This window comes from Hylobates moloch, unplaced genomic scaffold (genome assembly GCF_009828535.3).
Source record: "Hylobates moloch isolate HMO894 unplaced genomic scaffold, HMol_V3 SCAFFOLD_4, whole genome shotgun sequence".
Taxonomy (NCBI): domain Eukaryota; kingdom Metazoa; phylum Chordata; class Mammalia; order Primates; family Hylobatidae; genus Hylobates; species Hylobates moloch.
In genome coordinates this window covers 27,951,760-27,978,381 of record NW_026652279.1, presented here as the reverse complement: position 1 = coordinate 27,978,381, position 26,622 = coordinate 27,951,760, and the positions used below count along the sequence as shown (strand labels likewise).

Below are 26,622 nucleotides of genomic sequence, written 5' to 3'. Positions count from 1 at the left end.
TCACTATATGGCATCCACCAGCCAGCCAGCCAGCCAGCCAGCCAGCCAGCCATCCATCCATCCATCATCCATTTATCATCCATCCATGCATCTATCCATCTGCCCATTCATTATCCATTTATCATTCATCTATCCATCTGTCCATCATCCATCTACCCATTCATGCATCCATCTATCATCTATCTGTGCATCCTTCCTTCCTTCCATCATCAATCCGTCCATCCTTCCTTCCTTCCATCCATCCATCCGTCCATCCATCCCTCCATCCGTCTGTCTGCCCATCCATCCGTCCAACTGTCCATACATTCATCCAGTGCTGACTGGGAGCCTCTCATACACCAGGCTCTGTGTCAGGTGCTGAGAAGTTCACAGTGGATAAGATAGACAAATTCTTTGCTCACATGGAGGTCACTTTCTTAATAGGGATACTAACAATCAACACATCAACAAATAAGCATGAGATTACTTCAGACAGCCATCAGCCCTGTGAATAAAATAAAACAAGGGCTTTGTTAGGTCATAGAGTCTAGGGAGGGATTTTTTTTTTTTTTTTTTTTTGAGATGGAGTCTTGCTCTTGTTGCCCAGGCTGGAATGCAGTGGCATGATCTTGGCTCACTGCAACCTCCACCTCCCTGGTTTAAGCAATTCTCCGCTTTCATCCTCCCCAGTAGCTAGGACTACAGGCACACGCCATCATGCCCGGCTAATTTTTGTATTTTTAGTAGAGATAGGGCTTCACCATATTGGTCAGGCTGGTCCTCAATTCCTGACCTCAGTGATCCACCTGCCTTGACCTCCCAAAGTGCTGGAATTACAGGCATGAGCCACCACGCCCAGCCTAGTAAGGGACGTTTGAGCTCATCTGTTCAGAGGTGACCTGACTTTGGAGCTGAGATCTGCAGGATGACAGGGAGCCAGCCACAGGAATATCTGAGGGGAGAGTGATCCAGACAGAAGTCAGAGCCCTGCAATAGAATTGATCCTGGAATGCCCAAGGCTGTATGGGACAGGGACCAGGCCACGGAGGGCTCCTTGACCATGGCCATGGGGAGCAGTCTTGATTTGAATCCTGAAGCAAGAGGATGCAGCCATGGGGTGGTGAGCAAGGGAGTCAATCTCTGCTTCTGGTCACACCAGAGTAACAGGGATCAGCCTGGCCCTCCTGCCATAGCAACTATTAAAGCAGACAAAATATAGGAAACCACTATTTTCAGGTAGTAGACAACATGCAGGACTAGACTGCAATCCTGAGAGATGGGAACCCCTGAGAGGGTTTGCCCAGCCTGCTGCCTGGTCACAACTTCCTGACCACCATGCAGAGAGCTGAGTCTGAGCATAGCACGCAGTCTCCCTGGGCAGAGGAGGCAGTGCCAGAGTGAGGACAGTGGGAACAGCTGGAATCCACAGTGGGAGTGCTGGAAAGGGAGCTGTGCACAGAGAGGACCCAGAAGTCCGTGCGGAGGCTCTCCATGAGGCTGGGCTGAGGGCTGGCTAGGTGGGACCGCTCAAGGCTCACCAGAGAGCATTGCTACAGAGATGAGTGGAATACAGACCCTGGAGTCTAGATGCTGATGGCAGGGGGAGGGAGGCAAGGGGATGGAGGCTCCCACCCTGCTACAGTGGAGAGATCTGGTCAACCCCAAGTTTTCATGCTTGGCACCCAGTTGAGACACAGAAAGACCTCACCATAGGAGCAAGAACCATGTCCTAGGGCAGGGTATCTCAACCTCAGCACTACAGACATCTGGGACCTGATTTTTATTTTTTTTGTCATGGGGCTGTCCTGTGCATTGTAAGATGTTTAGCAGCACCCCAGGCTCTACCCGCTACATGCTGGTAACATCTCCCAATTGTAATCATCAAAAAATGTTCCTAGACATTACAAATGTCTCCTGGGAGGTAAAGCTTCCTCAGTTGAGACCCATGCTCTAGAGTCAGAACGACTTTACACCCATCCTAATTAAGTCTAAAGCCAAGCCCTGATGAGATTTATAGAGGAGGCAGAGCTTGGAATCCTATCAAGTCCTATTGAGTTAGAGGGGCTTGGGAACAGTCCAGATTTCTACAGACCTGCACTAAGAAAACAAAGTTGAGCCTACACAAGGTTAAGGTGGTCATCTAGTAATTAAACTATGTAGTATAAAAGATTTTAAAGAAGCTACTATAAATATATAATATAAATGCATTCAAATAATTAAAGGAAAATACATTCAAAGAACAATGCCAGAAGGTTATACGATCCAGGATCCCTTTTAACAAGCTCCCTTGGTCTGCCATGTGAGAAAGGGAGCAGCGGTGATCAAGAGGAGATAGAAGCCCACCTTGGAGGTGATTTGATTCTATTCTATTCACTCGGAGGAGGCCAACTTGTGCCTCAGTTGTTCAGGCTGCACTTAACTTAGTATGCTCAACCTTGGTAGATACTCTCAAAGTGGGAGACTGACAAACTAAAGCAGATACGTGAAGAAAGAAGAATCAAATTATAGAATGAATGAATGTCTCAACATTGGGAACCAGGTGAGTGGAATGTTGTCCCAAAGTAGAGGTGACAGGCCTCCCTCTCAGAGGGGCCAACTGGAGGCTGACCAGGTTACCACAGAGAAGATTCCTGCGCTGAATGGAGATTAAAGCTGCCCAAGGCTAAGATTCTAGGATTCTTGCAAAGTTGTCACATAGGTTTGGGATGCTCAGAGACTCCAGAGCTGGATTGCCAGCCCAGGACTGGGCAGGGATAGAGACAGATCAGGAAAATCAGACACAACACAGTTTCAGCACTGTATCCCTCACACAGCCAAGTCAGACTCACCTGGGTTCAGCTGCTGGCTGTGCAAGCTTCAGCCCCTCAGAGCCTCAGTCCCCTCATTGGTAAAACCTTTAAGACATAGGCTTTAAAATTCTCATGAATTTTAAAATTCAATACATCCAGATGATGTATAAAGACCTCAGGTCCTATCTTACAGGTCATGAGAATTTTACCTATATATAGCATTTAGCTCCTATGTCTAAAATATAATAATTTTCAACTATTTGCTGATTGGATAAATTAAAAGACAAGTTTCTAAAGCACAGTACCTGGCATAGAGTCAGCAATCAATCAATGATAACTAGCATCAGTAGTTTTATGAGTACCCAAGCAGCGTTTCAACCTCCAGGACTGTGGATCATAAGACACTGCTGAAACAGCCAGGAATGAAACAAGAAAAGAATAAACATCCACTACCTTTAAGCGTGCATGATGTTAGATCAGTGATGAGTCTCTAATTACTGAGGAATTTACCCTCTGACTGGAAGTAGTACACCTGTCAGGTCAGTTCCAACCCCAGCACCGCCCGGCACCACTGTTGTCATTGGCTTAATCATGTGTCTGTATCAAGAGACTGTCATTTCCTTGAAGATAAGAGCCATGTGTGACGATCTGATTTTACATTCTAGTGCTTGGTATTAGGAACAATGAACCTAACTCAGAAACAAATACATTGAAAGGAAACCTTCGGGGATTTTCAGTCTCAAGTAGTGGCCCCCACCTCAATGAGGCTTGCAATATTTTCAAAACCGTATATAATGTCTCTACGTTGATGTCAATATGGACATTTTGGTTTGAAAGTCCAACAGCCAGAAGGCCCAGTTTTCTTTGGGTCCTTGCTTAGAATCAGAGTATACTGCCACCAGGTGGCAGCAATTCCATGGTAACATCTGTGAGGTTCAGCAGGTAGGGTCTTGAACTGGGGTCTTGTTTTCCCTGATTCATCCTTTTGCGGGGTGGGGAGACAGGGAAGATTTAGTGTTCTGAGGTGCTCTCACAGTGTGGGCATCTTTTATCCCAACTCCAGAGTTTGGACGCCTTAGCCTCAGGCTCCAGTTCCCTGCACAGAAGAGGTGGATCTGGGGAACTGGTGCACCAGTGCCCTGGGAAAGCAGACTCCGCCATTTGGATCTGTGACAGGCCTTTCTGTTCTTGCCCTGAAAACACACACTTGAAACACAATGAAGGGTGAGAGGAGCAGGAATCTGGGGCAGGAACAATGTGATTTCTCGCAAGATCCCCTCAGCTCCCCAAAGACTGAAAAGACAGAAAGTAAAATTTTGAGGGGAAAAAACGGAGTGGAAGCACTTCACACTTCAGAGAGAACACGGGGCTGACAGTGAAGACAAACAAATGTTTAGAAAGTTATAACAGACCATGGAATGCAAATTGCTGGGGGACAAAAGCGGCAAGCTGCTGTGTCGCCTCAAGTTCTTGACGAGAAAATTTATTGGATCCACAATAAAGGTCCTCGGTTCCAAGTTCAAAGCATCCCCCGCTCCCGCCCCTTGGGCTGTGGGGCCCTGACTCATCCTGCCCAGAGCTGGCAAGGTGGAGGCAAAAATGAGGACCGCCGCCGGTGTTCCAGAGCTCTTCTGGCTCCCAGGCCCTGGGCTGGGTGCCAGAAGGGAGAAGTGGAGGTGCTCTGGGCCTCATGTGCACACTTGCCCCACTGCCTCCCTGTGTGGCTGATATTCTTACCCACAATGCACAGGTGAGAACCTGGAGCCCAGAGAGGTCAAAGGGCAGGCTGTTGGTCACCATCTGGCCAGCGGCAGCAGAGTGACTCCCATTTCCTCGCCTCCACACCAGATCCCACTACACCAAGAATACCTCTTTCTGAAGAGCACACCCACAAATGCAACCATAATGCAAAATAACACAGGCTGTTCTAGAAATTGTTCTTCCTTCTGTCTTTCCTTCCTTCCTTTGTTCACTTGTTTGGTCCTTCCTTCGACTCATTCAAAAAATATCTCCTGAGCCCTTCCTGTGTTGCAGGGACTGTTCCAGGTCTGGAGATTGAACAGAGCAGGTAACAGATAAATTCTCCACCTGCATGGGGCATACATCCTAGTGGGTGGAGAACGGTGATGCAAAATGAATGGTGTCTGCGATGGTGATGAGTGCAAGCTGGGAGGACAGATGAGATGCGCCAGGAGCACAGGGGGTGGTGGTGCGATTTTAAATAAGGTAGGTGGGACCTTCATTGTGACTGCACTGGTCGGGTACACACCCTGTTTGACTTTCAAACAATTTTCACAGTTCTCTCTCTTGATCAGTGGAGAAGGTATTCTCCCCACTTTTGCATAAAGAGCAGGAAAGTAAAATGGCTCCCAAGGCTCCAAAGAAGGAGTAGAAATGACTTGCTGTGCCGTCTCAGCCCTCAGGTTTCCCGACTGAGCTCTTTTCACCCTTTCTGGCTTTACTGGCCAGGAGGGAGGACGAATGGGGCCACCATGAAGGCAGCCACAGCCACCCAGCTCAACACTTTATCAGCCTTCATGCAGAATCCCTGCTGCCCACATGTGGGGGGGCAGGAGCACCCTCCCAGGGAACGTCCTTGTATAAGGCTGGAAGCTGGAGTCCAGAGCTTTGTACCAGTCAGACGCCCTGTGTCCCCTTAAGAAATGTAAATGACACAGCAAATAGGCATGTCTGAGCCCCTTGTAATCCTGAGGGGAGGGGAGCTGGGAATCAGTCTGGAATTAATGGAGATCCTGGATCATGGAGGGGCCACAGGGCTAAACTGGGGCTCCTCATCGCTCTGGTGGGGACGTGGGCAGAAGAGTATCCTCTGGGGTGGGAAGGTGCCAGGGGACTCTCCTCTTCCTGCTGACCTGCACATGCCCACCTGTCCTGGCCCAGGCCCAGGCTTCATGAACCCCACACATGTTTGCAGAGAAGTAAACTCTGCTGATAACATGCCATCCCCACGGTTATTACTGGAGCACGATGGCAGCCTGGCCCTTCACGGAGCCACAAGAGACAAGGCAATTTTGGGGTTCTAACGCAAGGTGCACCAGCTAACAGCCCTCCTGACTTTCCTAGTGGACCTTCCCAGGAAGTTCCTAGAAAGGCAAGAGAGGGAAAGTGATGGTATAAATGCAGCCACTCTATTTTATTTACTTATTTATTTATTTTTGAGACGGAGTCTCGCTCTGTCCCTCAGGCTGGAGCGTAGTGGCGTTATCTTGGCTCCCTGCAACCTCCACCTCCCAGGTTCAAGCAATTCTCCTGCCTCAGCCTCCAGAGTAGCTGGGATTACAGGTGTGTGCCACCACACCTGGCTAATTTTTATATTTTTAGTAGAGACAGAGTTTCACCATGTTGGCCAGCCTGGTCTCAAACTCCTGACTTCAAGTGATCCACCTGCCTCAGCCTCCCAAAGTGCTGAGATTACAGGGGTGAGCCACTGTGTCCAGCCTAAATGCAGTCACTTTAAGCCCACTCTAATGTATAAAAGGCACAAGTTGTTCACAGGCTCTGGTACTCAGATGATTACCAACAACAATTTGCTACTGCTTCTCAACAGATTGTAAGAATGGAGGAGAACTTCTGGTCTCATCCAACCCCACTTCCCTCTTCTTCTAGGGAGGGAACCCCAGAAGAGGTGAGACTCCACCCTTTCCCATCAGACTGTATGCTCCCTGGGGACAAGGAGGCTCTTACTCATTCTACATGCTGAGTAGCTGGCACAGGCAGGGCTGCAATAACTACCAGTGGAACAAATTAAGGAACGGTTGCTGGGCTCTGGTGATAGATGAATGGGACACGATTGTTGTAATCCCTGCCATCCTGGAGCCCATTGACTAGGAAGGACTCCCCACCAAGTGCTCACTTCACCCCCTCCTGGCCCTCAGTCCACCTGAGCTCACCCTCATCCTCCAAGGGACTAGATGGAGCAGCCCTGGGGACCAACGGGGCTCAGAGGCTGGAGACCTGAATGTGTCCTGGAGCTCAGCCTGAGGCCCAGCCTTCTGACTCCCCACAGGCTTCTCTTCCTCCCCTAATCATCTCTCCTTCCTATTTCCTATTTCTCCACTTGTGGGAGAGATTTTACTGGCTATAGAGTCACCCCTTTAATTTCTCATAGCTGCAAGAGGCCTGAATACTGCAACTGCTGGATTATCCCAAAGAAACAAAGGTGCCCATGCTCCCAGACTAGCCCATCAGCCAGGCCTAGGGACACTATCTGGGAACTTTTCTTCGTGGTGCAATTTGAAGTGCAGGATCATTTCTAGAAGTACGGGAAAACTAAGGATCATTTTCAGAAAACAAACAAATAATCTGGACTTGCTAAGAGGACAACACTACAAAGAGACACAAGATGGGAACTTTCACTGACTTCCTGACAAAATACTTACAGTTGATCCCTCTTCCTAATCTACTCTCCCTAACTTTGGGAGCTGTGCCTCAGTTGTCTGTAGGGTGACCATGTGGCTATGGAAGTCCTAAGACTAGCTTAGGATGTTTCTCTACTCCCACAGCACTGTGCCTCAGATGTTGGCCAGCCACCTTCTACCTGCACTACATTTGTCATGTCCATGTTTGTTTTAATATTTTTTTAACATTTGCCTTTAAATTAGCCTCACTTTCAATCATATATATGACATATATGTGTATGTATGTATGTAAAGGTTGAATATGTCTAATCTGAAAATCTGAAATGCTCCAATGAGCTCCAATGCTCATTGAAGCATTTCCTTTGAGAGCCATGTTGGCACACAGAAAGTTTCAAACTTTGGAGCGTTTAGGGACACTCAACCTGTGTATATATGTATGTATGTGTATATGTGTGTGTATGAGATTATACATATCATATATATAGTCTCATTCTAGCAATAATAGCAATAAAGCCATGATTTTGGTATGGTTTATGTCCCAGTTTTATTCTTAATGCCTATTAACATACATACATAATTCAAAAAAAAATATTCCTCCATGACTGGGCCAACAAACTTGACCTTCAAGGCCATCGGCTGGGGCAGGCAGGTGCAACCTGTGATTGAGGGAGGAGGGGACATGGCCCCCTAGAGGCTAGGAGCCTTACTCAAGGTCATATCACCACTGGCAGAGAGCAGGAATGGAAACCAGTGCTTCTTGTTTCTTCATGGGCTAGGTATTCACAAATGGGGACAGTTGGAATCAGGCCACATTGGGCTTCATCCTGCAGCATACCCCAGCTGCCAAAACACACCAACATACATGGGGTTTTGTTTTCCTTTCCCTCTTGGGGTTGCTATCCTCATTTATGCCACAGAAAATCAGCAGTTGCTTTTTGGGGACATAGTAGCTTTTGGGACACACACAAACACACATACATGTGTCCTAGCCATCACTGACAGAGAATCAAAAAACATTACGGCTCACGGATTTGGTGACCTGGAGGTTATTAGACTTTTTGTTAAAGAGAACCTTCTCGTGAAAAATGAAAATAGCCCTTACTCCTATCATTCAACAAACATTTAAGGAACACCTACTGTGTACCAGGCATTGAGCTCATCAGGGACTGAGGATACAATGGTAGGAAAGGCAGATACAGACCTTGCTCCCAAGCTGCCTTCTCAGCCAGTGGCCACCCTGTGGAAAATTGTCAATGCCTACAATAATCTCTGACACAGAGTAGGCACTCAGAAAATACCTGTTCAACAAGTAAACGGACATTGAACAAATAAAGATCACACACAACTATATACACACATAAATATCTTACAGTAAATATATAGGATATGTAGGTGCTTTGGAAAAGAAGTATGGGGTGCTGGGGGTGGTGCATGGTGGGCAGTCAGAAAAGACTTGCCTGAGGAAGTGATGTTTAAACTGAGTCCTAAAGGATGAGTGGGCCGGGCACGGTGGATCACGCCTGTAATCCCAGCACTTTGGGAGGCCAAGGTGGGTGGATCACGAGGTCAGGAGTTCGAGACCAGCCTGGCCAACATGGCAAAACCCCATCTCTACTAAAAAAAAAAATAAATAAAATACAAAAATTAGCCAGGTGTGGTGGCGTACTCATGTAATCCCAGCTACTCGGGAGGCTGAGGCAGGAGAATTGCTTGAACCTGGGAGGCGGAGGTTGCAGTGAGCCGAGATCACACCACTGCACTCCAGCCTAGATGACAGAACAAGACCCCATCTCAAAAAAAAAAAAAAAAAAAGGATGAGTGGATGGTTGGTCAGTCAAGGTGGGGAAGGAGGGTCTGGGGAAGAAAGAAGGAGTGTTTCCAGCAGAGAAACAGCATGTGTGAAGGCCCTGGGGTAGAAAGGCCATGTCTGTTGGATGTCCAGAGAGGAGGTCAATACCTGGAATGAGCTGAAAGAGAGGGAGAGTGGTAGGGGATGCAGCCAGGAGGCAGCGCACAGAGGACAGTGGGGACCCCACCATTTGGATCTTACTCCAAAGACCACAGGGAATCCCAGGAAGATTTAAGCAAAAGAGGCGCCCACTGGATTTACATTTCAAAAAGATCCCTCTGTTGCTGGGTGGGGAGTGGCCTAGATGGTCAAGGAGCCATTTCTGGATGACTAGTTAGGGGGCTACTACAGTTTTCAAATGGGAGATGGTGGTAGCCTGGACTAGGCTGGTGGCAGCAGGGGTGGAGAGCAACAAGGACGGACTCGGGGATCAGGTGGAGTGGGGCCCATCAGCCCCTGTTCACACGCCCCTGAGGGTACTCCAGTGCACTGTCAGCAAACTTTCTAGAAAGAGCCAAGTGGTAAACACTTGAGATTTTGCAGGCCTGTAGGAAAGAGTCAACAAGGCAGAATGCGTGGACCTCATAAAAACACACCGACCAGTGGTTTGTAGAATATGTTCTCCAAAACTGCTCCTTCAACTGAGCCTTTGCCATCAGAGATCAGGAACTGGCAAAGCCAACAGTTGAAGCTAATTTCCTTCTTCCCAGGGATTCTGCCTACAATTCAGAATGCCATGCAGGTGCCTAGTGGTATCCTCAGCCTCAAGGCCCTGCAAGGCATAGCAAACTGAGACAAAAATGAGCTAACTTCCCATTCTGCCCACCGTGATGAGGGGCCTCTGAGCTGCGCTAACCATCCCCCAACAAACGCTTCCCCCGCAAGCTCCCCTAACAGGAGGTGGCTGGAAGCCACAGATCGCAGACTTGAAACTTCTTGCAAGCCTCATTTCCTATTTGGAAACTGTACTGATTCCATGTGTTCTGTGTTTTAATAGAAAAAAGAGTGCCTGCTCGCTTGCTCAAATGTCTTTGATTAAGTTACTTCACACACTAGAATGACCTAGAGGCCTTTAAAAGATACTGACACATGCGACCCACATCTAGAGAGTTCATTTTAATTGGTCTGGGTTGTGCTCTGGGAATTAGGGTTTTCAAAAGCTCCCCAAGAACTTCTGACATGTAGTTGAGGTTGAGAACCACCAGGCTTGTGAGATGTTCTGTTTTTATCTGTTTAATGTAGTCCGGGGCACACCACCATGTATCCACTTAGAGAACCTTAGGCACAATTACTACTCACCATTCAGAACAACCAATGCCTTACCAAAGACAACTGATAGCTTAGCCAGTTTCTCCAACTCTTTTTTTTTACTATGAGCTACTCCCACAAAGAAAATCAATCACGAACAAAGACCCAGTTTCTCTCACCGAGATGCACTACTGCAGAGATCTGTGATTTGGGGTAGAATTTTTTTTTAAATTTTTAATTAACTTCTAACTGAAATTTAGTATTTGTTTCAATTTTAGATGCAGGCAACGAACTGCAGTCCTGTTAGCAATAGAAGATATTTTCATATCATGGTATAGCTATCTTGAAATGTCACTTATGCTCATTGCTGCTTTCAAATCACAGTAGTCATCAGACTTGCTGCTGGATCTGGCTATGTAATGTCCTTGTTTTAAAATGTGCATCTATTACCATGTCAGAAATTTGCCTTTTTAAAATGTTCTGGTAACGTATTTTAAAATATTTGTTTTCCTACATATTTAATTTATGCATTTAAAATTATTCTGGGAAAGAGTCCACAGGCTTTCCACTGTTCAACCAGCTGTTGAATCTCAGTGGCCGGTGGCAGGGGCTCTGCAGAAGGCTTCCCAGTGGTGGTGGGTGATGCTGCACATTAAGCAAGCGACTCTTACCTGTGGGTCGGAGAGCCGGGAGAGGTCAGGGTACAAGTAGAACTTGATGCCCTCTGAGGCCCCGGGCAATGTGACCCCTCGTATCAGGAGGATCAGCAGCATGATGTAGGGGAATGTCGCGGTCACATATACAACCTGTGTACAAGAGGAGAGGAGAGAATCAAGAAAGGGATGAGAGCCATGGGATTACTTCACTCAGCACAACATCCCCTGGGTGCATCTGTGTTGTCGCATGTTGCACCAGGACCCTCTCTCCCAAGGCTGAGTAGCATTCCCCCACGTGCATAGACCACATTTGCTTGATCCATTCATCTATACAAGCCAGTCACAGAAGGACAAATACTGCATGACTCCACTCATGTGAGGTACCTAAAAGAGTCAAATTCATAGAATCAAAGAGTGGGATGGCAGTTGTGGGGAACTGGGAGGGGGGAAATGGGGCATCACTAATCAAGAGGTATAAAGTTTCAGTAGTGAGATGCATCAGCTCTAGAGACCTGCTGGACAGCATTGCACCTACAGTCAACAACAATGCATTTGATACTTACAAATACGTTAAGAGGGCAGATCTCATGTTAAGTGTTCTTACCACAATAAATAAAATTAAAAAGGAAAAGGAAGCAGGGGTGACAGGAGTGGGCCACAGAGGGGGTAAAGGAAAGAAGGGCTTCCTGGTGCATCAAGAAGTAACCCCTAACATGGCCTGTCCTCCTGCCTCATACCTCACCAAAGGCTAGGTCTTTCAGTGCTATCTACTGAGTGCCTGTGATGTGCTTGAGAGTGGTGCTTGTTGAATTTTTTTGACCACAACACAGAAAGAAATATATATCACAATCCAGCAAACATAGAGCTGAAAAGGAAGTTTCACAAAATAACATGTGTGATACATGCTAATATTTTCTATTATATTCTTTTTTTAAATAAGCTGGTCATGATCTTCTAAATCTACTTTAGAATTCACTGTTGGGTCAATACCCACATTTTTAAAGCCACAGCTATTACTGAAAGTTAAGTATTCATAGTTAAAGAGAGACTAGTATAGCACAGGATAGTATAGGCTAGACTAACGTAGGATAGGATAGGATGGTATAGCATAGCATAGCATAGCATAGCATAGCATAGCATAGCATAGCATAGCATAGCATAGCATAGCACAGCATAGCATAGCATAGCATAGGATAGGATAGCACAGGATAACATAGCATAGGACAGGACAGGACAGGACAGGACATGACAGGATAGGATAGGATAAAATAATGAAGGTGAGAAGAGGGGAGGGAAAGGAAGAAAAGGGCAGAAAACTTTGGGGGCAGAAAAAACTCAGTGCCTGCCTGGAACCATTTGGGCTTGGTCCATTTGGAGGCAGGCAATTGGACCCAATGAACCTGACAGACCCTTTTAGCTAGTGGATTCTGGATAAGCATCAAGACAGTGAAAGACACAAACCTCCTTTGAGCTTCCTTGCACAAGAGCGGCCTAGAAGGAGGCATCAAGGCCTGCAGGGACTGTAGGAGTTCCCATCCCAGGGGCTGCTTGTGGCACCGGCCACACCCCTTAACTGAGGTCCCTGCAGGACTCAGTGTCCTGCCAGTTCTGACTTTTCTCTTTTGTCACATTCACTCCTCCAATCACTTGGTTCTGTCCTCTCAGCGGGGCCTGCCTTCTCCATCTGTTCAGGTCAGCAACTTGTCAATATTTGGAGTCTGGGGACACTTCTGAGAATCTGAGGACCTTCCCTCCAAATGTGCTCAGATGCAGATACGTATGCAAGCTTTGGTTCAGAGACTCCAATTTCCCAGATAAAGAATCTATGCCCTGAGACTTCCAGCTTTCTAAGTTAGCCTCTCCCTCCTATTCAACCCAGGGTTTCTTTGACCAGTGCTTCAGTCCTCCACCCATTTGTTCATTCATGTATTCCTTTATTGACTCAGTTCATCAACCTACTCACTCACTCACTCAAACACTCTCATGCATCAAGAACTGAACTAGGTCCTGGAAGGTAAAAATAAGACTGAATCACAGGAGGGGAATTTCTGCTTCAAGCGACTTCCAGTTGGTAGTAAAGAAAGACTTATAGACAGGAGGTCATGCCTCATGTCATCAGGGGAGCAAAAAGAATGGAAGAGCACAGAGAGAGTGAGTCCCTCACTGCAAGAGCAGTCCAGAAGGGCTTCTCCAAAGAAGTGTCAGCCCATAAAGGATGATAAGGAATTCATTATTTGGAAAATGTGGATGGAAGGAAGAAGGGAACAAGACATCCTCACTCCATGCCCAGCCCTTTACACATGATAATAACAATGGCTGCATTTACTTAGCACTTCCACACACGAAGCATTCAACAAGAATGAGTAGGCATGATTATCTTCTTTTTACACATGACAAAGGTCAGAGAAGTTACTCATAACTTGCCCAGGATTGCCCAGTGAATGAACGACAACCAGATATGGGAGTCATAGCAAGTCCTGCCTGACTCCAAGGTCACACATTCAACCACCAGGCTACCTATGTACGCAATCTGCAACCCTCATGACAGCCATGCAAACCCTGTGTTATTTTCCCATTTTAGAGATGAGATTTTTCAGAAAAGTCAAGTCATTCCATTTGTAAATGACAAAGCAGAGATTTTAAACCCAGTCCTCAAAAATAGGAAATTAGAACCAGCAAAGGTTGGTGATAGTGGGTCCTGTGGACACACCCTGAAAGGCTGGATTATTTTATTCAGACAATGTCTCTATTCTGCAATGATGGCAACCTCCCCAGCCCACTCATGGCCCCTGCACCACCAATTTCTGCATCCCTGTTTCCAAATCATCCATCAGCTCAATTGACATGTCACATAATCAACACAATCTCTTGCTATCATATGCAATGTAATCCAGAAAAGGTGCAGATCAAATATATTATAAAAGAGCAGAAATCAATATTAATATTAATAAAAATAAGAGGCCAGTAATCAATAAGGCTTGATGGTTTCTGCAGAGAGCTAAAAGTGCTATAAAATCTCCAGTTTCACTTAGCTTTGTACGCAGCTTCTACGATGGATCTTCGGCATTTCATATACATTCTTGATTCATTTCCTTCAAAATTACTGCCCCCCCCCGCCAAAGCCAATCAGCTTAAGTCTATAAAACATCAGGTTGAGGCTAATAACCCATTGCTTTCATTTAGTAATTTCCACTTTTGTCTCTGTTGTGTGGCAGAAGATTAATTATCCAGAATGTCCAGGAGCTGACCTGTTCCAGATACATAATATTTGGAACTCAGCTGTCTTAATTCCCAATGCTCGCAAAATTTAAGGAAAAGAACATTACCATGTAAAACATAAGAACAACTCAAAAATCATAAAAATTTGTCCTTCACCTGTGGGACCACTTTGATGTGACTATGCTTGCTGGTTATGCTATGTCCAGTCTATACTGGGTAGACTGAGCCAGTGGGGTGTCATTAAGAGGGTCACTTATAACCTGGCCAAATGTACCCTCACTGTTCCCAGGCACCATGTACAGAAGACTGCTCCTCAATTACTACAGTGACATGGTTTATTAAGTGGCTGATGATAATTTTGAAGCAATTCCATTGTTTAGAGTTCTGATTGGATGCTCTGCTTCTACATTATATTTAGGAGAACTAAATTCCCTCCACTGGTATTCGCACCTTCATTTTTACACTTCTTTTATAAAACCATAAACCAAGAAATGAAACCAAGGGAAATAAAATATTCAGATGAATTGCCCAAAGACCACAGTGCAGACAAAGAGTTAGGCTGCCAAAATGAAACCACTGGCTGGCAGGCATTAGCCCAGAAAAAATCATTTGTAAGCTGAGGTTTGAGAGCCTTGAGTCAGGGTACAAAAGGTGGCTTAGAGGCATCATTATGTAAGGCACACAACCGGAGAGTGGTATGAAGGTTGAAATTCAATGCTGAGGATAGCCTGTGTCTATAGCTCTTTTAAAGCCACTTTAAAAAGTGGCTCTGTAAAAGCTACTTCTAATCTGTTTCTACCCTTGGCCACGCCAGACACTTGGACATCATCTTTCACTTTTCCTGAGAACAGCTGTGCATTGTCAAAACCATACAGATTCTTGTCATCAAGAGACTGCACATAAGTGACACACATACTGCCACTCTTCCCTCTTGTGCCTTGTCAGACATCACTAATAGATCACAGCATTCTTTGCAGCTAAGCTTGGATGCAGCCTCAGAACCCTCCACACAGCACTCCAGGCAGCCTGCCATGATCAGCTGGGATGAAACCCATCTATCTGCTACCCTTGGTCTAGCCCAAGTTTCATTTATGCTTTCTCAGACTCTCCTGCAGGTCAACAGAATGGTAAGACCCAGGTCTAGTCCTTGGGGAAGGAATTTATGCACATGAGCATCTAGGAATGAAACTCCTGGGATCATGACACCACATAATGAGGGTCACACAAGAAAAGGAGGCTATGGAGACAAGTTGGGAAGGTGCTTCCAGGGTCTCTGGGAAGGGATCCAGCCTTCTCCTGTCTGTGAACATGGGCTGGAGCTGGGTCCCCAAAGATAAGCAGGAATGGGAGAGGTTGGGTCAGGCAGGGAAGATGTGGAACTAGCCAAGGACGTAGAAATAGGCAGAGGGTATTGCCTGCCCCCTCGTATATCCAGGAATCTCCAGGTTGTCACTCAGGTGTGCTCAGAGTTAGGTCCACCTCTCTTCTCAGCTTCCCCCACATTCCATCAGTGATCAAGTCTTGCCAACTAGATCTCCAACTACCTTCTGAAGTTACAACCCCTTTTCACCCCCATTGCTGGTGCCATTCATCACCTTTCCTCTTGGTCACTGACAGCCTATACTGTCCATACTGCAGCTGGAGTTACAAAAATAATAATCCTGCATGTCTCTTTCCTGTTCCTGAGTCTAACCTCCTTAGCCTTGCATTCAAAGGTTGTGGGATATGATGAAAGGGTTGGGCTTAGAGTCGGATAACACTGGTTCAGTCCTGGCTTTGCCCGGGCTTGCCGTGTGACTTGGCCAGTCTCCACCCTTCCCCAGACTACCAGGTTCCCTGCTGTTGGGGAACGTGCCAGGCCTCTTAGGCCTCCTTGCCTTTTCTCAGTCTCTCTTTGTCCGCAGAGTCCATCCCCAGCTTCTCGGCCACCCAAGACGTTCGTCCTGTGTGTGTCTGAGTCCCCACAGGCGGAGGGTTCCTCCAAGTCAGGGCCCTGCCCTTCAGTTGAGAACTCATTGTCCTTTCTATCTTAAAGGTCTGGAAGCTGAGGCTCAGAGTGGTCCATTTAAAATGTCTGTCTTGCTACAGAAGCCACCCTCTTAGCCTCATAAACCACACTATCTGCCCAGATGTTGCTGAGAGGATGAATTGCCCTGTCCGCCCTGAGCCCCATCCCACATTCATCACCCCTGTCATTCCCGCATCCTCCCAGCACCTAAAGCTGCTCTCCATCAGCAATTTTCTTGCCTTGTAAGTTTAAGATTTTTACAATATAAAGGTTTGGTCTTTCATTTCCCCTGCTGTATCTACAGCACCCAGAACAGTGTATATAGCACATAAGGTGTGCTCAATACGTATTTGTTGGACAGAGGAACAAAGAAGCAGGCTGAGATCTGGAACTCTGACGTTACAGTGCAGTTCATCAGGAACACTGCTTTGTGCTGCATCCATACGTGATGCTGGGTTCACATAAAATGGGATTCAGAAAATTGAATCGGATTTTCAGAGGCATATTTATAAACAAGGACATCACAAAGGATTTGGCTTTAAAAGACAGACCAGGTCATATACAGAGGGCAGGGCAGCTCAGGTGCAAGGTGCTTCCTGGCAAAGTGTCCCTTTCAAGATGTCTGAGGCCCTAGAATTTGTCTGGAAGAGGCAAGAGGCCACAGCAGGGTTCAGGCATTATGCTGAATTATGCAGCATTTGGTGATGGGCCTAATAAGGTCTCTGACAAGGTACCATCAAGCCTGGCTGTTCCTGGCCACTGCCAGTAGTGCCCCAGACCCAGAAGGGTGGGCATGGAGAAAGGAGGGTCTAATCTGTCAGAACCCTCAGTCCGTGAAAGGAGGCATCACTGCCCAAAACACACCCCTTGGTTAAGAAAGAGTTTTCACTATTGTTTAATTCCCTTTTCACAGGTCAAGGCTTTCTGAATATAAAGGTTAGCACAATTGGTGGTAATTATACTGTATCCTGTTTTAATTGATGCTAATTGCTCATTTACATCCCAATACTGGGATTGTGGGGTGGTTTTCCCCCTACTTCCAGGACACGGCCATTTATTTCAGAGCAAGGAGATTGTCTGATTATTTGGAATGCCACAAACATTGTAGAAGGGCCACCCCACCCTAAGTTTTCCAGGATAATGGAGTCAATTGGAAAGCCAAGTCTTGTTCAAAAGGCATCCAAAAAAGCAGGGCAGTGTGGGGCAAGAACCTAGGACCACAAAATCAGAAGATCCAATGTGCTGGGCAGCTGGGGCCAGTTCCATACCCTCTCTGGGCTGGCATTTACCATCTACAAAGAGGCAAGGATAGACTAATCCAAACTTCAATCATTCATAGCATCTTCCCAGTATTTTTTTGCCATATGCACATATCACCTTTGTATTATTTACTTAATATTTTCTATATATTAGTACACTCTTTTGTATTAAACAAATATACATAATGAGAAAACTGTGAATTACCACCATAAACAGAAAACTATGATCTCTTACTGCAAATGGAAAGTAACTACAAAAATAAATGTGACGAAAATAAAACGTGATTAAATTCTAGCCAAAGGCTCTGAGTCTGAGCTGTGTTCTGTCTTTGTTCAAAAGCAGGAGAAGCAAGTTCTAGAGAGGTGCTAAAGATAAACCAGCACCTCAGCATACCTTTCACCTTAAGGGACATGAAAAGGGAGGAGCTGTCTCACTTTGTAATTGGATGCTCTGCAGTTTGGGTTCATGGATTATCACTGAAATCATCCGGTGGACCACCAGTGGAAAGAACTCTTTCTGGATTTGTGGGAAAGGACCAGATGGATGGTTTCTGAGATCCTTCCCTGCTCTCTGAGTCAGCCACAAAGGACCAGGACTCCTTGGAGCTATCCAGGGTCCTGACACGGATTTGGGTTGAACTTTCTGTGAACTTGCTACCCAGAGCCTTGGAAAATGCTGCTATTAACTGAACACCTACTGGGTGCCAGAAATATCTCATACAGTTTCTCTAACTAATTTTCACACCACTTGAGTAGGTTCTTTCCCCACTTTGCACACAAAAATTCCTCCGAGCCTAGGCAGACAAAAATCTCTCTGAGCCTAGGGAATTCTAGGTCACAGAGCTGGAAGTGCTCAGAAGTCTGCTCTCTCCAGCACACATGCTGCACTCTGCCACACATGTGGCCAGGTGCTGCCATCTTGTCGTCTCCTCTGGCTGTTTTTAACCTCAAGTGTTCAGCTTACCTGACATTTGGCAGCAACTCATAATCCATCGCCCACTCTCCCAGCCAGGGGGACACTGTGCAGTCCCGCCTCTCCCCTGTATCCCCTTCCAGCCAGTCTCGCCTCTGTCTCTCAGGTGCATCTGCCCATCCCATATGGCCAGAAAGCATGGCACTGAACGTCCAATCCCTAGACAATCACTCTTTTAAATATTAACTGATTTTTCTCCCCTTTGGTTTTTTAGAGACCACTACCTGCATTCCCAGGAAAGAGCACTACAGCAGTCAACTAACAGTCTGGCATAACTCCCACAAAGATACTATTTATCTTTGGGAATAAAATGCTAACAGAATGCATATCTAAAGAAGGAAGGCCACCCTGGACACATCTGGCCTCCTCACAATTTTTACCACTGTTGGAGGTGTTGTTCTAGAACATTCTAACAGAAATAGTAAATGTAGGGGAAAACTTTCTGTTTTAAGCAACCAAATTCTAAATAGGTAGAGTCATGTTTTCACAAGAAAACAGTGGCATTTATTCAAGGGGGTAATGGTATTTTAACAATGCAGTGGTATTTCCATGAAGAGCTAAAGTTATAATTTTTGTACAAGTGCAAGTGGTGTATCATTAGCTGTGAAAATTAGCCCGTGCGTGGGGCCTAAAATAATCTAACTAAACACTGACCCATGTGGGATCTACGTTTCAGGGCACTACCCCTAGGCTGGGTTGAGGAGGAAGAGAAGAAAGGTGTTGACGGGCAGGACTGGAGCAGGGAATAGCAAAGCAGGTGGTCCCCATCTCACCACAGCACAGAGACCATGACTCTATTCTCCCTCTTCTGCAGTAACAAAACCCCTCATTTTCTAAAGGACCCATGGCTGCCCTGAATAAAGACATTTCCCAGCTTCCTTTGTAGGTGGGCATGGCCATCTATGTTCTGGCCAACAAGATAGAAATGAAGGTGCCATGTACAGCTTCCAGGTCATGTCCTTAAAGGGAAGGGCTGTATCTCATCCTTCCTTTCTTGCCCTTCCCATGGGTTGAAATGAAAACAAAGTCTTGGGCCATCTTAGGCCATGTAAATGAGGGCAACACCCTAAGGAAAGCAAAGCAACAGAACAGAAGGAGTCTGGGCCCCTGAAACCAGGCAGCTCACACCCATGCTATTATGGGAGAGAGAAATAAACTATCCTGTTTATGCTCCTGTTCTCTGAAGTCTCCATTATAAGGAGTCAAAGATGGAAGCTAAATATCTAATCACCAATTGCCTCTGTGATCTTGCGTGGGTCCTGTTCCTGCCCTGAGTTTGTTGTTTTTCACCAAATGGAGGCACTGATCCCAAATGATCCACACTGTTTCCTTCTAGTCAGACGTGAAGAGAAGATTCTGAGAACAACTCAGGAGCTGAAGGTGGACCCTTAAGAGTGACCATTCTTCTACTCCTAGAGTTAACCAGGAAAAGCAATAAATGGAATCAGGAAGTCTTCAGAAAGTTCTGTCTGTGTAAAGAGCAGTTAGAACAGCTTAGTCAAAGATATAACCATGTCTTGGGAAGCCACAGTTTTTTGTTTGTTTGTTTGTTTTTTTGAGATAGAGTCTCACTCTGTCACCAGGCTGGAGTGCAGTGGTGTGATCTTGGCTCACTGCAGCCTCCACCTCCTGGATTCAAGCGATTCTCCTGCCTCAGCCTCCCAAGTAGCTGGGACTACAGGTGCATGCTACCATGCCCAGCTAATTTTTTGTATTTTTAGTAGAGACAGGGTTTCACCATGTTAGCCGGGATGGTCTTGATCTCCTGACCTTGTGATCCACCCACCTCGACCTCCCAAAGTGCTGGGATTACAGGTGTGAGCCACCGTGCCTGGCCACCACAGTTTTAGCCTTCTCTGCCGGTTTAAAATGGGCCTGACGGGATGGCCAAATTTGGCATGGGCCCCATCACCAAGCACAAGGTGCATACATGGGCTTGGCGGTCCATAAGACCTTCCTAAGCTTCCATCTTCTGTGTGAAATGAGGATAATGCCTATTTCAAATGATGTCATGAGGATTGGTTAGAGATCACTCTGCAAAGCATGTGACATGAAGACTGCTCGATAATTAGAAAGATTGACTGCCTTTACTCACCATCGCTGTGCAATAAGCAATGCCTCTCCAACCCAGTGAGCGAGTGGCCTTGGCTGGCAGAGAACAACACATCTGGGGGTTCAAGACTACAGACAAAGAGGCAGGAATCAGCTCTGTCTCAGCTGTGAGGGGCACTGGGAAATGGCTCTTGACAATCCTTATGGATCTTCTCCCTGATAGATGGGGGCAGCAGTGGAAGGCTGGTATTAAGAGGTGATAATCCATTGGCTGGGAAAATCTAAGTGAATAAAACCCAGAGATAAGAAAGACCTCAGGACACAGGAGAAGCATATACAGCTGTTTGGAGGAGCCGCAGCAGCCAGACTCAAATGAAGGACAGAGGGAATCAGCCAGAGCGGCCACTATGGATGAGAATCCTCTCTGAATTCCTAACTGTGGTGGCTGATGGGCCCGGGTGCAGACAGTGCCTAGAAGGAAGGGAAAAAAATTATATCTGGATGAAACCAAATAAGATCATACTCCAATTTAAGAGGATAGAAGGAAATCAAAGCTGAGTTGAAGGGAAGCAGGGGACCCAACTGCACCATCACAGACACACGCAACAGGGAGGAAGCCTGCCCTGTAAAGAGGGGTGCCAGGCTTTCAGGAGTAGCCAAGGTCAACGAATATCTCCAACCTTTGGGATGTGCCAGGAACCTGGTGAGGAAGGAGCTTGGGGGCTCTCCATTGAGGGGTACATGTTTGCTAGGGGCTCACGTGCAGTTATTGGGGGAAAGTTGCTGAGACTTCTCAGATACTGACAGGAAAATGCCCCTCCCAACCCTGAGAGGTCACAAGGGAGGGGTGCTTTCCTGTCAGGCATCATCGGGGCTGGGGTAAGAAATCAAACATCTAAGAGCTTAGGGAATAGTGTCACTCTTTCTTCTCAATGATGGCTGGGAACATAAAGATCACCTACACCCATGGCTCATTCCAGCCCTCAGAGTCCAAGACTCTATTATTTGGTAATGAGAGACATCCTAGTTGGACACAGAGGGCTCAAGAGGGAAAAATGCTTCACTTGGGAGAAATGGAAGATCAGAAGATAGCTAATAATAATAGGACTGACATTGATCATTTCCTTGATGTGCCTTATTCTTACATTATCCAATTCTAGAAGGCAGAAAATATTATTCCCATTTCACAGAGATGGACACTGAAGCATCCAGAAGTTGCGCATTTGACCTATGATTCCAAAGCTAGATAAAGGCAAGATTCAAGCTCAGAGCCATTCAACTCCGAAGCCCCGAACGGACCCCTTGGGAGTTCAAGTTCCTCTATAAGCCAACTACATTCATCTCACATCATGTCCTCCTGTGTTCCCTGAACAAACCCTGCACTTCCCTGACTGCAAACCTTTGCTTTCATGTCACCCTTCACCTGAGTGGGACAGTAGAGGTGAGCAAAGGAAGGTCCTTTCCTCTTCTCTACCTATGAAAATCTTGCTGACCTTCAAGACCAGTTCAATGACCATGTCTTCTAGGACTCAGTAAGAGGCCATCCAGGCAGAACAAAACACTCCTGTCACAGCCTGCAACACACTGAGCAATGTGGCATACAGATACAGGGAGCCACCTTGGCTTCAGAAAATCAAAGTTCACATCCATCCTCTGGCACTCTGTATGCATGTGGCTGACTTTTGGCAAGCTATTATCTTTCTAGGTCTTGATATTCTCTTCTGTAAAATGGGGATAGCAATGCAGCAGATGAGCTCAATCCCTTTAACCCTCAGGCTCTTAATCTGTGAATCGTAGACCATAGTTCCCACCTCTCTTGGTAGATGTAAGGACTAAATGAGCCCATGTCTACACAGCACCAGGTACAGTGACTAGACACATCAGCCCGCAGGAGACAGTAGCTTCCCTTCCTCCTTCTACTTAGCCCTTATTTCATTCTGCCTTGTAATACGGTCAGCTGTTCACAGACCTGGCTTTCTCTTTACTTGGTATCTACTCAAAGGCAAGGGCTTTATTCATCTCTACAGGCTCTGAAACATTTCCTGGGAAGACCTACATAGACTGCAAATAGTTGATGAATGAATAAATTCAGACCTCAATAACACAGTAAGAACAAACAGAACATAACAGGACATAACCCCATATGTCTGCAATAGGCTCTGGTGTGAACAGTCCATGTTCTCATTTTAGCCTCTCCATCTGAGAGTAAAACAATCGCAGTTGAATTCCATTCATATCCATCCACTGAGCCCACAGTGTGCCAGGCCCTGTGCTGGATTCTGAGAGCATGCTGATGAATGACCTGGGTCCCTGCCCTCAAGGGTGTGTGAGCTAACCCTAGAACAGATGTATATGACTGACAGTTCATCGGATGGCAGCAGAGGGCCTCAGGCACATGCACAGTGGTGTCAGCAGCTTGGCTGGCAGTGGTGTGCCAGAGAGCTCCTCCTGGAGCTGAACTTTGAAGGAGGCACAGCATGTTCCCATTGCCCCAGAGTCCTGATCTAGAATGTGCTACGTGAAGAAAGTCCTTAAAGCAAGAAGAACCCAGGACACAAAGCAGGCAGAGTTCTCCAGGCTGAGAAAAATCACCTCCAAGGAAAGACACAAGCACTGTATGCAACGGTGACAAGATACTTAAATAGCAACCATGCTCATTAAGAAGGCTGAGCCCAATTTAAATCCCTGTCCACAGGATATCTAAAATTCACTGGATGAGGGAGTCTAGTGTTTAAGCCTATTTCATGGTGAATTAAGGTTAGCTAGGGAGTCAATGCTACTGATTTTTACATAGCTCTACCATAAAGACCATGAAAAGAAAACAAACCCAAAATGAAAACAAGCCCAAGCAACATAAACATTCCACACAGTGCCCAGCCAAGCTTACACTGGTATTAGGCGTTATTATTTACTGCCTGGAAAACATACTCGGAACCTTGACTAATAATGATTTAAACCCCATCCATCTCTCTTAGACTAGAAGGCTGGTGTCACCATGGTGACCAAGGGCACCATTAAACCACACGTTCCCCAGGCAAGGATGTGCCAGTGGGGGGACACTGCCAGATGAGAAGCACCACCCCATGTCCTCTTACTCCCTTAAACACGCTTGGGATGGAGTTGTGGAGAGGAGGGATCCGATAGTCAGGGGCCGCATTTGGAGCCAGAAAGAGCAAGGTGCTGCCTTGTTCCTGCAAGCATCCCCTGTTCTGAAAGGCAGACTCTCCTCCCATCCATCCAATTGGCCAAGGACTCTGGGCTCTCCTGGGCCCTTCCTCAGGGATCCTGAGCAACATGGATCCCTCCCAGCTCACCCATGATGGTTGCAACATGCTCCTTTAAAAACTGCTTCATTTCTTGGAAGAAGAATCAATGCTCACCTCTTGTTCTCACCTCACTTGAAAGCTGTGCTATCCTCTTTCTTTCATTTCTTTACTTAGCAGCCATCCCACAAGACACCAGGGTCCCCCAGGGACTATTAAAATAGTCCAACCTAATGGCTTCTTCATGCTTGCTCATCTCTTATCTTTGCAGCTTTAAAACTTTCCTTCATTAGACTTCTCTAGTTTTCTCCTTCCTTTCTCCATGATTTTTTTGTCTCTTTCACAGATTCATTACTTCCTGCTTTTTGTTTGTTTGTTTGTTTTTGTTTTTGAGACAGGGTCTCACTCTATTGCCCAGGCTAGAGTGCAGTGGTGCAATCACTGCTTGCTGCAGTCTTGACTTCCTGGGCTCAAGTGATCCTCCCACCTCAGCCTCCAAAGTAGCTAGGACTACAGGTGTTCACCACCATCCCCAGCTAATTTTTTAAATTATTTGTAGACAGGAGGTCTCGCTATGTTGCCCAGACTGGTCTTGAACTCTTGGGCTCAAGCAAGCCTCCCACCTTGGCCTCCCAAAATGTTGAGATTACAGGCTTAAGCCACCGTGCCCAGCCTCTTCATGCATTCTTTCAATCAATTAATCAAATAACCAATCAATCAATCAACTTCAATTAGCATCTGTTATCTGCCAGCTACTGTGTTAGGCATAGGAACAAGTCCTGCCTCACAGGTAGCTCACAAAGGAAGCTGCTCTTTACAGATTTCCAAACTGCTTCCCAGAAGTGGGGCCTCACCCAGATCCTATTCTCTAAACACTCTCCCGGGTTTTCTTTCCTATTCCTATGGGTTTAGGAGCCACCAATGTTACTGATGCTCTTTAATCCTCCTCACGCAGTGGTATCTCTTGAATTTAAGACCCATATTTTCAACTGTCTTATGTATATGTCTACCTGGATTTCCTATGAAGACCTACAATTCTACATACTCAACACCAAAATTATTACTGTCTCCTCCAAATCTGTTCCTCCTTCTGTGTCCCCCTTTTAGATAATGGTGTCATCCAAGCTACAACCTCCATGTGTCTTCTTTGATTTCAGCCTCCCTGCTTCCCCCTCTTCAAGGATAAAACCTTTTGACAGGGAGGAATGCATAATCTGGCTCCACTTCCCGGAAGTTCCAGCACTCCATAGAAGCTGCTGTTACCCAGTATGGCCAGTTCCAATGGACGTGCTCAGCCCAGCACACGTTACAACCCTCGCCCTCCTTCTCCCGCCTTGAAGCCTCAATAGCCTGGATTTTCCCTTCTTCTCAGGGAACCCTTCAGCTTCCTCTTTCTCTCAGCCCCTTACATGTTGGTGCTCCCCAAGTCCCATCTTCACTCTTGTGCTCTTCTCTTTTGAATTCTCTTCCTGGCTGTCCCGCTTGTTCCCAGAGCTTCAATTCCATCAATTCTAAGATATGCATTTTAAAAATGGTTCACCTTATTATCTCTGAAATCAGGATGGCTCCCACATGGCAGCTGCAATGTAGTTTCCACTGAGAGAATGGAAGGGACCAAGGACATAGCTGTTCCTATTTCATCACTATAGCTGAGCTAAGGGTTTTGTTGGATAAAATATTTTAAATTAATTTAGTCAATTGCTGTGTGAGATTTAGAATGTCTTTTAAAAAGATTACACTATGTCTCTGCAGAAAGGCACAGAAATAGGGATAAATTTTGATACTGTAAAGAAAATAGAAATCATTGGTGAGATGATCACGCTTCCATATTTTCTTGCAAAGAAACAGCCAATTACTTTATGGATCCAAGAAAAGAAGATATCCCCAAGTAAATGAAGCTATGTTACATTCTGTTACCACAATACACACAAACTGATTGCCAAAAAAATACCCCAGAAAACACACCTGAGGTGAGAAGAGTCTGCCAATTCCTTTGGAAGAAACTTCAAAGCAACAATAGAGTCTAGTGTGACTATTCCATGTGTCATACAGGAATAATGTTAAAGCAGTGGATAGTAGATTAATTGGAAGTGTTTTTACTTCTGGTAAATGTTCTTAATTGAAAGCATTATGTAACTTCTTGTACATAAAATAATGATGTAACTTAGATTAGACAAAATATGGCATATTAGAGGTCCCTCATTTTGGGAAGACACAGGTCCTTTAAAAATAAGATAATATCTACAGACTCTCACCCTAGAAAAAAGTACATATCACACAATCTCAGAATTCTTATACAATTCCAAGGGGTTCATGGATACCTTGAAACATCCACAGGCTCCAGGTAAAGAAATCCTAACATACATGCTAACGATTCCACTCCACACATCTCTCACCTGAGCTCAGACATACCTGTCTGCTACCCAAACATCTCTACTTGCAGAGTCACAGACATTGCAGACTTAATGGGTCCCCAAAGAATGGTCTCCCTCAACTCCAGCCAAAACACTGCCTCCTACCATATTTCTCCATTTCGCCTACCAGCACCACTGAGCACTGAACACTCAAGCCAGAAAGCTGGGCTTCATCTTGGGCTGCTGTGTCTCCTTTACCCTCTCCATTGGGTCACAGAGGGCTGACTCATACTCTTGCTTATTTCACAAATTCTTCCTCTCTCTCTACCTCAAAGTTGTCACTATCTCCTACCCAAACTACTTAATGGCATGTGTTCTGGTCTCAGCCCCCTCCTATTCATTCCACATGCCACATTTTATGGTGGCCTTTTTATAAAGCTTGGTCATAGAATCCCCTGGCTTTAAGCCTTTTGGTGCCTCTCCATTGCTCTCAATTTCTTACTAGGCTTGTCTACAAGCCCTTCATAAGCTGATCTCTACCTACCAATCCAGCCTGTTTCTCTTCATACACCCTCGAGGGCTCCCCATTCTGGG

The 26,622-nt window shown here is 46.0% G+C and overlaps 1 protein-coding gene across 1 annotated transcript in view; it reads right to left on the bottom strand.

Annotated features, from left to right (window-relative positions):
- The window catches only part of SLC6A11 (solute carrier family 6 member 11), a 122,942-nt gene that overhangs the window by 53,394 nt on the left and 42,926 nt on the right, over nt 1–26,622 (bottom strand). Inside the window, exon 6 of the mRNA XM_032149720.2 lies at nt 10,916–11,050. Within this exon, the coding sequence (XP_032005611.1) occupies nt 10,916–11,050 (135 nt within the window). The remainder of the gene's footprint in view (nt 1–10,915; nt 11,051–26,622) is intronic.